The 14,237-nt window shown below is 40.5% G+C and overlaps 2 protein-coding genes across 3 annotated transcripts; both read left to right on the top strand.

The window, feature by feature from the left end:
* The first annotated feature begins 2,414 nt into the window (after positions 1 to 2,414).
* Positions 2,415 to 7,645, top strand: LOC139450279 (multiple epidermal growth factor-like domains protein 10). 2 transcript variants are annotated; one of them, XM_071231957.1, is made up of 4 exons: positions 2,415 to 2,528; positions 5,021 to 5,518; positions 6,135 to 6,242; positions 6,694 to 7,645. In XM_071231957.1, the coding sequence occupies exons 1-4, from the start codon at positions 2,465 to 2,467 to the stop codon at positions 6,774 to 6,776; spliced, it is 753 nt and encodes a 250-aa protein (XP_071088058.1). In that variant the 5' UTR covers positions 2,415 to 2,464; the 3' UTR covers positions 6,777 to 7,645. The 2 variants fall into 2 exon arrangements, with proteins under 2 accessions (XP_071088058.1, XP_071088060.1); XM_071231959.1 differs by having other exon boundaries at positions 5,021 to 5,110.
* A 3,233-nt stretch (positions 7,646 to 10,878) lies between these two features.
* LOC139450285 (uncharacterized) lies at positions 10,879 to 14,237 on the top strand. Its single transcript, XM_071231965.1, has 4 exons — positions 10,879 to 11,383; positions 12,137 to 12,511; positions 13,207 to 13,308; positions 13,746 to 14,237. Exons 1-4 carry the CDS (start codon positions 11,179 to 11,181, stop codon positions 14,171 to 14,173), a joined length of 1,110 nt encoding a protein of 369 aa, XP_071088066.1. The 5' UTR covers positions 10,879 to 11,178; the 3' UTR covers positions 14,174 to 14,237.

Below are 14,237 nucleotides of genomic sequence, written 5' to 3' on the forward strand. Positions count from 1 at the left end.
ACGGTTTGTTGTATTAAATTCAAATTCTTTAGGTCAATAAAGCTGGCATGAATATTGATTTGTTAACAGTCTGTCTCAAGTGGGCTCTTTCCTGGGGAACCTCGTGTGGATTCGGGACATGACCTGGTTTACCGAGATTGTTACAAAGGGTGACAAAGGCCATCTGTCAACAAAGCGATTTCAGAATCTTGACTATTAAACTCTATGCTGTTCGGGATTGCCGAGTGTAATTAAGCCCTGTTTGCAAGGTAGTGTTTCATGATCAGTCTGCCCTGACGGCAAGGATGTGTTTCATGATCAGTGTGCCCTGTTAGCAAGGAAGTGTTTCATGATCAGTCTGCCCTTTTGGCAAGGTAGTGTTTCATGGTCAGTCTGCCCTGTTGGCAAGGTAGTGTTTCATGATCAGTCTGCCCTGACGGCAAAGAAGTGTTTCATGATCAGTCTGCCCTGTTGGCAAGATAGTGTTTCATGATCAGTCTGCCCTGTTGGCAAGGTAGTGTTTCATGATCAGTCTGCCCTGTTTGCAAGGTAGTGGTTCATGATCAGTCTGCCCTGTTCGCAAGGTAGTGTTTCATGATCAGCCTGTACTGTTGGCAATGTAGTGTTACATGATCAGTCTGCCCTGTTGGCAAGGTAGTGTTTCATGATCAGTCTGCCCTGACGGCAAAGAAGTGTTTCATGATCAGTCTGCCCTGTTGGCAAGGTAGTGTTTCATGATCAGCCTGCCCTGTTGGCAAGGTAGTGTTTCATGATCAGTCTGCCCTGACGACATGGTAGTGTTTCATGATCAGCCTACCCTGACGACATGGTAGTGTTTCATGATCAGCCTACCCTGACGACATGGTAGTGTTTCAGGATCAGCCTGCAGTGTGGGCATGGTGATGTTTCATGATCAGCCTGCCCTGGCGGCAAGGGTCGTTGCTCACGCTGTCAACCACTAATGTTCCTTGCCGAATCTGGGATGTAACTTAGCTACTGCTGACTGCTACGTAAAACACAACTTCCTCGCTCGTGCCTGTCTTCCCATAATACCAACAAAGGGGGCCCTCTTTACAAAGTTATCACAGTGCTAAGACGTGTATTACCCTATCTGTTGAGCAGGTATACAGAAACTGCACGCGAGTAGCTGATCCTTATGCATAGCATATGTAGACATATTGTACCTCGTGTATGAATGATGAAAATATACGCCTGAGAAAACCTAAGGCACACCTCATATTTAGTCTTCTATCGCGAAAGGCAACGTGTTGAATGCTGATAAATGTTCACTGATGACTGATGCTTTGTGAAACGTTGGTTGGAACACCGTATGTCAAGCCAGATGGTCACAAGCACTGAACCACATGATCCACAGAAGCAGTGGAAGCCCACAAAAGGGTAGTCAATTAACTACTGCGACTAAACAGTTCCAAACTTAGTCACTGGATAATCTATGTTGTTGTCTGTATTGATTGTAAGAATGTCACTGTGAAGAAATATGACTCTATTTCACAATAAAATAATAATACAGGACACGGTTTTTAATAATTGCTATCTCCTACAGAAATAAACAGTAAACGGTGCCTGCCTATTTCTGCTGTTTTTATTAAAAACCAAACTATGAAACTTGGAAAGTTAATACAACAGCAGGGTAGCTATAAATTCAGAATGCGAGTAAAAATAGGTACAAGCAAGGAGGTAAAAAAATGAGACCACGATTACAGCTTTGATACAAAATTAGCGTTGCTTCATGTCGGGCATCGAGAATCAAACAAACTCCCATTTGGTTGGTTGGATTGTTGTTTAACGCCGCACTCAGCAATATTCCACCTATATGACGGCGGTCTGTAAATAATCGGGTCTGGAACTGACAATCCAGTGATTAATATCATGAGCATCGATCTACGCAATTGGGAACGATAACATGCATCAACCAAGTCAGCGAGCCTAAACCAGATCCCGTTAGTCACCTTTTACGACAAGCATAGTCGCTTTTTACGGCAAGCATGGGTTTCTGAAGACCTAACTCCCATTAAGATAAGGAGGACACTCACTTAAAACGACCAGACGGAAGATGGTTTGTCATGTTGTCAAGCTTAGAAACACCCATATGTACACCTGCACACCAAAGTTAGACGTACAGGATACGATTTTTAATAATTTACAATTTGCTTTTTCATATAGCAATACAACCTCTCCCTCCCCATATGAATATATTTTTTTTCTAAATCCCGGATTCGCCTTTGAAGAGGACATTTGATTATACCTAACAGACCGCAGACATTTTTTATTTGATCATGTAAACACATTTGTATAACCTTTGTGTAAGACCACACTTTGTGTGTTTTCCAAGAAAGCATAATGCATAATACATAATTCCGCTTACACGACTGATGAATGCGCTGTCAGTCACGTCTCACTGCGGTCTGCAGACTGAAGAGACACTGTGTAGTAGACAGGTACCCCAGGCTATATTCAACAGTCCATGATGACAATGGAAGGCGTCATCCCCCTGTTGCTGTTACTCCTTTGTTTTACAAGTGCTGCTGGTAAGTATCTAAAGTCATCATTCTCAGTATTACATACCTTTGTGTGGTAACGTTTAGCGACATACGTATGCCTAGTGTAGAGCACCTGAGTGATCAGTATTTACATTTAGTATTTGAAAGAAAACGACGTTTAGTTATCAATAAAGTTATGTACTCTTTAGCTTAGTTATGTAAGTATCAGTAATATCCAGACTATACGAACCAAGGTAACGCCTGCTAAATGAATATGAATTTACTAATAATATTATGCAATTGAAGAAGGTCGTGAGTACGTTCATGCCCATTCTTGAACCTGTACGCTGGGTTTGAAAGGCACCTCGAACTAACTACTTCCTTGTTTCGATTTGCGTGGCTCCCTTTGAAATAGACCCGTGAAGATCCGGGTTATAGGTCTTCAGCAAGTGCGACGTTAAATTATAATTCACTCACTGTTTGGTCATATTATTAATCACTGGATTGATTGGTCCAGATTCGATCATGTACAGGCCGATGTCACATACATGTAGCTGGAATGTTCCTGTAAATAGTGATCGCTTAGACAATAGACAAACAAAGTCTTCTGGCAGTGTGTGATCAATCTTATTGCACAGAAATATTGTCAAATTTGAATACTTGTAAACGGTAACGCACACGCCACTGGACATCTGTTATTAATTATCTTTTTTTCGACTTTAAAATATAGCATCAAGTAACAACATACTTCGTAAATAGATTTCAAACACAGCCTTAAAATTTCAAGAAATCGATAAATAAATATAACACAAATCTGCTGCAGGGAAATGCCATGCAGTACATTCGTAATACATGTACATGGGGATTGTTAATTTCGTGCTTCGGTGTCCGTAATTATTTGAAGTAGCCCGTATATTTTACCGACCACTAACAAGAAGTCGACATCAGCCAATTAGAAAGCAGCTTTCTTGAGCTTCACGCCACTCGTTTCAACCTCTCGACTTCCATTTCAGACTACGCTTGAAAAATATGTTGACTCAGTTCTCGATTAAAATTTTGAAAACTGAACAAACGAACATTCGGGAATGTCTAATATATGGTTGAGATTGTATGACAGTCATTCCCACGTACTACTGTGCAACAGATCCTCCGTTCAAATATACATCCCACGGGAGCGGTAGATAAATGATAATTTTGACGGAATCAGTCGCACGGGCCGTAACTGTCGTTCGGAATACCCCGTTTTCGAGGTTGCATGGTTAGAAAACACATTACGACTGTCACTTTCATGACTTTCTGTTAAGCGACGCTTTGATTAGTCGGATGAAAGGTTGTTCTGACGTGACCCGTAATGGGATGTCCTCTAATCTTTGTTTAGCGATAGCGAGAACTAAGATACGATTTTAATGAGATTGCATTTTTCAGGACCCATAACATACATACAGCATTGTCATGTGAACAATTTACTTTTTCTTGTAAAACTTGAGAACAAATTACTTTTTGGCAGAACTTTCAGTATCGAGTTATTTGTAAAAACAGTTTCTGAATTTCAAAACTTTGGTTGAATTATCATTATCAAGAGGTAATAGGTGGACAAGAAGTCTGAGACGCTGCATTTTAGTGTGTAGAATTGAGTCCCTTAGGTGTGACAGAAACCATTAGGGTTCTAATCATGATTCGACCTGAGTACTTTTCGTGGATTGTCAGCACCTTACCCGTGTTGGATACGTTTCACCAAAATGGTGAACCCCTACCATCTTCGGGCTTTCTGCCCACAGAAAGCTAACGCATTTGTTTATGTGTTGTTTAAGGTGGCGCTCATCAAATTACTCAATTTGGACATTAGTATCCAGGATGAGTCCCAAAATATGCCCATCTGTCTGTCCCCCCATCCCCCAAACTCAAATTATACTTCTGCTTTGTAATCCTTTGTGTTTTATAGGAGGTTATGGCGGACAAAATATGTGAAAACAGCTATAGAAAACAAAGAACGTTTAAAACAAACAAGCTTAAAACAAACTGACCGATATAACGAATTCTTTTTAGTCATGAGCATTTGTTATATTAATGCTGTACATATGCTTATTACGACTAAAATTAGTAGTCCCTTCGAGTTCGTTATAACCGTATTTTACTGTATTTACATTCGATGTATAGAAGTCTCATGGACAAATTTGAATTGATATTTTCTTTTCTACCACAATTCGCATTCAATAGCAAACAATTTGACACAACTCGCATTCATTAGCATACTGCTTGAATTCACTTTTAGTAGCAAGAAAGCTCGACACAATTCGAATACAGCTTAAAATTCGCTTTCAATGGCACTATTCGCTTTCAATAGCAATTCGCATCCATTAACATACGACTTCTTTCAATGGCAGAAAGCTTGACACAATTTTATACAATTCTCATTCAGTGGCATACAACTTGACACAACTCGCATTCAATGGATACACTATTTTAAGCCTTCTAGCCATATCAGATAATCATTATCCTTTTTATAGTTATTACTTACAAGTATAAATTCAATGTTGCAGATTCCCAAGACTGCCCAAAAGGACGGTATGGCATCAGCTGTTCCCTTCAATGCACAAATTGTCAGAATGAAAAATGTCAGAAAAGTACAGGTGAATGTGACAACTGTAAACATGGTTTTTATGGCAAGAGATGCAATGAGACATGTTCACCAAACTGCCGAAAGAACACTGCGTGTAACCGTACTAACGGGCACTGTGATGATGGATGTTTACCGTCATACTGGGGAGGTATGTGTGACAGGAACTGTAGCCAAATGTGCAACAATTCTGTTTGCATGCACTATTCAGGGAAGTGCCACCTGGGCTGCGAAGATGGTTGGACTGGTTTCTACTGCAACATTAGTTGTCAAACAGTCTGCGTCAATACGGCCTGTGCACAGATAACAGATAAATGTATAGAATGCAAGAATAACAATGGTGGTCAGTGTGAAAACAGCAAATCGTGTTTCAATGTTTGCGAACAGTGTAACAAAGATGGAGAATGCACAGGAAAGAGGAGTGAGTGAACACATTACCATATATACGATTAGTTCAATATTGTACCCTGAAACTATTACCACCCATGTCTTTATTGCGTTTTAATATTGATTCGAGTTTACAATTATTTGTGATTATTGTGACCCTCTCCCTGGTCTAGTGGTCCGAGCACTTGCCCAGAGAGCGGAAAGTCGTTGGTTCAATACCCGACAATAATCAATAATACAATAATCTTGAACATGACGTTATACCCCATTTCCCCCTAACTCCCCACGGCGATTATAGGTTTCTGGAAATTTGTCGCTTCCATTTCATGTTCCATTCCATGTGGCAATTTGTTCTTTCCCTTTGCGCACATAGTGCCAATGGTGAGTTGGTTTGATGCTGTTGTGAACAGTATTTCAGTAATATCACCGAAGGTCAGCTTAGTGTGGGGACAAAACAACAAAAAGACGCACCTCGTGGGCGTTTCGAAACATAATTGCCAGTCATCAGGAGTTTCGCAGCTGTTTATCAGATGCAAGACAGAGAGAATTCTTCTTATTTTAGCTATGCATCTATTAAGATCCAAGGCAAGTACGAATGGGGAATGTTCAAGAGATTATGATGTTAATGGGTATGCCTTTTTATTCTTTAGGCTCCGAATCAAACGTCGCAGCAATAGTTGGTGGCGTGGTTGTTGCAATCCTGATGGTACTTACAGTTGCCGTGGTTACATGTAGAAAATGGTTTTGTAAGCCCAAAGGTTTGTTCTTAACATTCTTGTCAGTACATGAATTAACGTTGCATATAGAACGTTAAATAGAGCACTTAATGGAGATTTGATGTACGTCATATGCTGACGATGTTTTTACTTATTATGTTATATACAAAACTATTACATCCATGCAGTTAATGACCCCTGACACTTCCCGATAATGTTAACGTCATCCATACCTCTAAGTAGTATTATTAAGCTGTAGTAACAATGAAGAATGGATAGGGTTGTGGATTTCGGTTTGAAAGATTCATGAAGTTGAAATCCTTAATTGAACATTTCAATGATAACGTCCTTCAAGCACGATATGGTGCTCCTGTAGGGCAGTACATAATTGTTTGCCTTTTCATGTGACCAATACATGAGGATATTTATCCTGAGATATGTGCGTTATCATAATATTTCATATGGTTGAAGAACGTGTGCAACGTTGTTTTAGGTCAGGAGCCTGAAGCCGAGACAACCCCACAAAGTGATGCCGGACACTTTCTGCTAGAAAATTCCTCTAAGGTAGGCTTGTGAATAAATCCAACATCTGATGAGAGAAGAGATGTCTTACGCGGCCCAGGAAGTCCCGGGCGTCTTGATGGCAGTTCATACGGTCCTATCTATTCTGTGGAACTACGATCTTACGATAGGTACAAATACAGTGTAAGAACAATTTGGAAAAAAACTATGTAAGCTCTTGTAGAGTCGAAGAACAATGTTAGCACATTCCCAGAGAACCTCTCAAGACGCCAGGAAACATCAGTTGCTGGACACATCTACGCCAGGATTGTGGACTGAATGAAGTCTCTGATAACTGTGACAGATAAACTGGAACCCATTCCGATGTTCAACTGGTGCGGCAGTAAGTGTTGAGTTGAGTTGAGGTTTCTGGTTGAACACAACATTTTAAAGATGAAAGCATAAAAGAAAGTCATCATTCCCGAGAAAAGTTATTCCAAACTTTTCATGTGTCGGTTTTAAAAGCATCTGCTCGATATTACATTGTCATAATGTAAACTAGTTTGAGATGCGAATCTTGGTATGCCAGTAACTAGATACTTCCAACTGAATCTAGTTTATAAGTGTTGACAAATGTTCAGTAATCTCAATTTTCAGAAGAGTATTTGAGAAAATGTCGTTTAAAGCAATACAGAGTTTAGAAAATATTGATCAATCAAGTACATATTAAGGTTTTCGAGAAGAAATAGCATTTTAGATGCAGATTTTCGGATACTGTGAATATGGGATAACGAATGCGGTTTAGCTATATCGTTTGTGTGACAAACATGTATGCCGTTCGTTTCAAGATTAATTGTTACAACCAATGAAATGTCCAGTCGTAGAGGTAATTTAGATTCTGAAGGTCAGTTTTTAGATTGTTGCAGCAAAAAAATTATGTAAAGCTTGACAATAAACGAACATTTTCTACATACGTTCTTTTGTTACACCTGTTAAATGTTAACAGATAATGCGATATGGTTTATTCCGTATTCTACCATGAATTTGGAATTTACTCGATTCTGATTGGTCAATCAGAGGCTATTAAATCACAATAAACCCCCTCTGATTGAAACAGCTGGTTTGACGGCCGCATCACCGCGGAAGCTAATATTCATAGAATAGTACTATTTTCAGTCATTGTCCGTAGGCATATTTGAATACCTATATCTACAATTACCGGTTACAAAATGCACAGATGCGGTTACTACTGTACAATATTCAAAGGATGTGTGACAATACATTTCGTGCAGAAAAACACGACAGAAATCAACAAATGGAATGTATTTACGTTTTGGAGACAACAGAGAGCTTGAAATTTTGGCGCTTCTCTATATTCGACTGTGACGTCATATCTTTAGCGTCACAATGAGCGATATGACGTCATAATGGTAACGTGCGATGTAGAGCGAAAGCCTTGCAAAGCTTGCTTTGTTTTCTTTAGGGATGCCCACCTCATGTTAGCTTACCAAGTTGCCGTGCTTATATGCTTTCAATGCCTGTCATATGTTCGAGTGAAGTATTACGGTGTAAACAAACTGCTTGAGTATATACAACACCATATTTTGTTCGGTGATTCTGTAATGCAGATCGATAACCCACTCAAAACACTGAACTCAACCCTTTCCGCTTCACTCAGTATATTTGCTAACACCAAAGAGTTCGCATTTCTTTTAGTCATGGTAGAATGGATATAAACATACTGTGTTTTCAATGTAGAGCTAGGTTACCTGTAGATTTAACCGCGCTAAAGTTAACATTTGAAACCTCACGCTGCGCGTTCGGTTCCAAATTCAATTTAGCAGGGTTAAATCTACAGGTAACCTAGCTCTACATTGAAAACACAGTATGTTTATCTCCTAATTTTTACAGTAAAGTTTATTTTATGCTTAAATTTGTTGTTATGTTTTGCAACAGAAACCTCTTTTAGATACATAAAACCTTTTCACCCTAAAACAGTGCGTATGAATACATTGATAACGTACATATAGATCGGGTGGTCTGGCTCGCTGACTTAGGTGACGCATGTCATCGTATCCCAATTGCGTGGATCGATGCGTATGATATTAATCACTGGATTATCTGGTCCAGACTCGATTATTTACAGACCGCCGTCATATAGCTGGAATATTGCTGAATGCGGCGTTAAACAACCAACCAACCAGGTATTAGTTCTGCTTAAATGAGGTTTATTTGTTCCCCGACCAGTGGATCTGCATGCATAGCAGTTATTCTCAACTCCCTGAGGAATATACAATGCAATGTTTGGGGCTAGTGGGTCATGGAAACAAAAACATGTTTTAAAGAGCCTAATAGACTGCTTGGAACCGACATACATGCCAGCAGAATAACAAATACCACTAGACACGCTTCATACAAGCAATATTGTATATCGTGAGGGATATGCTATTAAATAAGGCTGTTATACAAATATTTTATTCAAGAATAAATTGGAATACATAATTTGTGCTTAAGCTTGTTAGCCATGCTCACTGTCTTGAAAAGAAAAGGCTCTTCGTTGCACATGTTTGGAAGCAGTATCCGAAAAAAAATCCTGTTTCTAACAAAGCACTACCTGCTTGTGTGTAGACGCTTGTACTCTTTCTGGTGCTAATCATGTCAAAGTAGCTTTCTGTTGGACTATTCTTTTCTGCTTCGCTATGCCATGGTTGATTAAACACATTGCGTTGGTACGAGGGGCGTTCAATAAGTTTTGCAACTTCAATATAAGACCAAGTCGCAGAAGATCTTTTACACTTATATTTTTCAATATAATCTGTAGGGTTGGTGATTTAACTGTTCAGCCCAGACTTAGCCCCAAGTGACTTTGTCCTGTTCCGGAAGACGCTTCCAGGATGACAAAAACATGAAGGCTGCCACTGAGGCGTGGTTAGAGGGCGAATCTGCGGGTTCCTATGAAAGTTGTATTACAAGCTTGAAGGACAAATGGAATAAGTGTTTTGAGGTGAATGGAGATTATTTTGAAAAATAAAACTGCAAAAGATATTCTACGACTTGGTCTTATATTGAAGTTGCAAAACTTTTTGAACGTCCCCCGTATTTCTAAAGTTGCCTTTGTTAGGTTGCAGTCCTCCTCGCCAAGCACACATTAGTGAAAATAATACTTGTGTGTTGGGTTTGCAAATAGATTCAATCACCTGTGTTAAAAACACAAAGTCGATAAGGGTGATTCGTATCAATGCTGTGAATGCCCGTGACATGTACCTATACAAAGCTTTCTTGGGGAAACCAGGTGAGGGTTTATTTTCGGATATGATGACGGCTGACAAGGCTGTGCATGTCGCGTGTCGCTGTTGCACTTATCCCAGTCACAGTGTTTAATAGACCCGTAGGAAGGAAGAGGTGTGTGCGTGTGTGTGTGTGTGTGTGTGTGTGTGTGTTTTGTTTGTGTGAGTGTTTGTGTATGTGTGAATGTGTATGGTGTGGTGTGTATGTGTGTATGAGTATGTGTGTGTGGTGTGTGTGTATGTTGGTGTGTGTGTGTATGTGTAAATGTGTAGTCTGTGTGTGTATGTGTTTGTGTGTACGTGTGGTGAGTGTGTGTGTGTGTGTGTGTGCGCGCGTGTGAACCTCAATGGAGGTTGGGGTTGGGGTTGGGGTTGGGGGAGAGACATCTGTTCAAAAAACCAGCGCAATTGTTTCTTCTATTTTCACTTTGAAAAACATAATGAAGCACTGAACTGACATCAGGTCCTTCTTTCCTTACATTTATTATGATAAAATACGAATGATTCACTTCAATTATATTGCGGTTTAATCTTACACATTCTTTTTGGGTGATTATAGCTTAATTCTACTGGCCTGTAAAATGGTAAAGACTACTTCCAGATTTACTGATAATGCATGAAAACACTACACAAAAAAATATGTTGTCCTAAATGCATAATCTTTCCATCACGAACTAGTTCGCACTCCTCTTTGATTCTAGTTGTAATATGGGTCGTTTAAGGTGACGGTCACATCACACACAAGGTTTGTTTGGTAGCAACATGGACTGCATCATCAAAGTTTCCCAACGTGGATCTATTTCAGTCCGGAAAAACCGATCTATTTCGACTTCCACGCATACATACCCCACCCACGCTTATGTACTCTGAACACGGGGAAAGTGGTCAGGTGAAAGGAAACCCTGCACCTGAGCGGATATCAATGAAGAACAAACAAACAGTTTATTAGTTTCATCTATACACCAGAAATAGGCGTCAAGCTGGAAGACATACAATCGCAGGAATCAAGGATCTGGCTGCATCTTTGGTACACTGTAGTGAGAAAGGATTAACTTAGGCTTTGTATTAATTTCATCAGCTGTGGAACAAGCTGGCAGTTACATCAATTAGAAGTTGTAGGATTTAACAACACAGCGTTGTGGTTCAAGAAACGTATTGGATTAACTGCGTCTCTTTTAAAGTGGACAAACATGTTTATAGTGTTTCTTGTTGCCGGCGTTCTCTGCACGGCGCCTGAGATTGCCGGCCTGCAACGGGTCAAGTGTTACAAGGATGAATGTGTACGTGGCTTTCAGTATTGCGTGGAGGAGAGACAACGATGCTACAGTTGTGACGACGTCAAGCAACACTGCGGAACTGAAGATATGCCGTTACAGTGCGACGCCTTCTGTAAAGGTAGTTAACACGTTAAAATACTACACAATCATGTCACGCTCATGTCATTGCGAAATCAACCCAAGCGCACGTAAAATCACAAATATCATCAACTAAGTCATAAATTCTTTGTCCAATGACTCAAAATCAATATTTGTTCGATGTTACTGTATCATTACAGCAGGCATATACTAAGTGCGTGAGTGAGTATAGTTTTACGCCGCTTTTTAGCAATATTCCAGCAATATCACAGCGGGGGACACCAGAAATGGGCTTCACACATGGTACCAATGTCGGGAATCGAAACGGGTCTTCGGCGTGACGAGCGAACGCTTTAACCACTAGGCTACCCGACCGCCCCCATACACTCAGGATGATGAAAATAAATATTTACTGACTGGACAAATGATGTAATGCAATCGGTATAGAGCACAACAGGAATGCGTTTTAAACGACAATACCTGTAAATAATTGAGTATGTCGCAGTGGTCGGTATCGTGAGCAATACCACAGATTCAACACACGCGTCAAACAGGGGGGAATTCAACGTTAATATATGGCCCTGAGGTACTTTTGCAATGCCAGTGTGTCGGCACTGGAGGCATATTCTGTCGCTGACTCATTCATGCGCACAACATGTAAAAATGTTTTGTCTGTGATCAGTGAATATTCAAATCTCAAATTTTGTATTATCAGAACATCATGGAATAATCAGAATACCTGTTTGACAGAGATCTGTCAAAATATATTATACTGTTTGGGTTTCAATTTCAGAAATGGCGGCCTTGGAACGAGAAAGAATGCAAAACGAAACAATTAGAGAAATTATCAAAAATTATACGACAGAGTCCCAAAGTGACAAAAGAACAATCGAGATGCTTCAACATGACGTCACAACAACCAACCAGTCTCTGCAGGATGCAACACGTTCCCTACAGCTTCTCCAGGCAGAGAACAACGACCTCAGGAACACGATTGCAGCAAGGAACTACACCGTGAGAACACTTAGTGATGACGTCAGCCAGCTGGAACAGCGCAATGAGGCCTTGAAGACTGACCTCACCAACATGTCCTCTTTACAGACAAACTATACATTAATGGCTGAACGACTGTCTGACCTGGAAGCACAACTGCAAGGTACCACACGAGGTTGGGGCTGATCATTTAATACAAGGGGTTGGGGTTGTTTCTGGAATTTTTCTACAGAAATAATTGTCAGTCACTAAAGAATACTTGCACAGTTTCTTTTAAGTGCCAAGTATATTCTTGGTATTGGTCATATCCTCCGAAAAAAGGGTATTTTAGCCCCAAAAGGCAAAAACAGTTTTTTCAAGTATTTCCTGAAGAAATTACTATTTAAAAATTGATTCCGAAAACCCACGATCATCGGATCCTAGCACGCCTAAGGGACGTACATGTAACTAGTCATAGCGGGAAAGAAGCCTAACCTTGTATTGTAATAAAAGCAATAATGCGATACAAACACTTTCGAAATATTAACCTTCGACATTAACCCCAGGGGATTACGGGTTAGAAAAGGTATCCAGAAACCTGTGCTGACCTAAGGGGAGATCAAATAGATCCGGTGGTCAGGGTCGGTGACTTGATAGAATGCGTTTTCACAATATCGATCACTGGATTGTCTGGTCAACATTCAGTTATACAGGCAGGCGCCACATGCTGCAATTGTGGTGTCTGCGGCGTAAAATAACATATTTTGGGGGTAAATCGATAAGGCATCTTGCTTTGCAGAGTCGTGTTAATCGTGGACAGATTAATTGCTTCATTTTGATTTGGATGTTTACTTTCTCTCTTTATTTTTCACCATCTAGCTCCGACGAGAGTGACAGTTGTGTTAGCGCTGATCCCGGGGGCCATCTTGTGTGTTGTGATCGTGTTGCTTCTAGTCAAATACAGATATCGATCTCACAAAGGAGGTCATAAAGGTAGATATATATTTTCTTCTTGTACGCCGTGATTCACCATTTTCTGTGTTTCTAATCGTTGGTTAGAGTAGTCTCCCTTTATTGTGCAGTTTGAGTTTGCATGTTAACTATTGTCATCGTAAATATATGTATTCATGAAAGCTATCGGTGCTGGTGAGTTAGCAAAAACTATAAAAAAAATTGAGGACCACCGATTATTTCATAATAGTATAGGTAATCTGTTTATCATTGGCCAGTACATGTATTTCAGTTATGTCATGTAGAAACTAATTTGTACCACAAAAACCCGTTCTCGTTACCCTCAGCTTTCATTGTTAAGAATTTATGTAAGCACACCCAGTAAGCGAATGGGACATCTCGAAGTATTACCTGTATGTTCGCCGCTCGCTCACCCCAAGCTCTCTTCTACTGGTGACTATGCGTTTTCATTTTGTTAGATATTGATCCAGAAAAGATATCCTTAGTGAGGGACACCGACGCTAAAACGGCCGTGGATACTGAGCACGCGGACACAGAGGTCAAGGCTGACGTCTCGCTTCGCGACCAAGAAAAACAAGACACTGTGTCGGATGATAGCGCCGTCTTCGCGGGATCCTCATCTGAGAGCGTGAACATGCAGGGGGGCCGTCAGGACCACGCCCATGACGACTCTAACGTTAGAGCCAAGGACAACCAGGGCCCGAGATCCGTCTCTCCAGATTCATCCGACGACCGACGTAACGGCTTTAACCAAGACACTCGTGGAATAAACCCGACACCTGATGATAGGTCGGGTGAAATATTCCTGGCGATTAACAAGGAATTCAGCAGTGCATATAAGCAAGCAGCAATACCAGATAGAGAAATTCGGTCCCGAGTAGCATGAAACTAACACTATCACAAAACGAGACATTGAACAAATCCTTCTGGCCAAGAAGTCGGTTGGTTGG

This window comes from Haliotis cracherodii, unplaced genomic scaffold, assembly GCF_022045235.1.
Source record: "Haliotis cracherodii isolate W230 unplaced genomic scaffold, xgHalCrac1.p SCAF_8, whole genome shotgun sequence".
NCBI lineage: Eukaryota > Metazoa > Mollusca > Gastropoda > Lepetellida > Haliotidae > Haliotis > Haliotis cracherodii.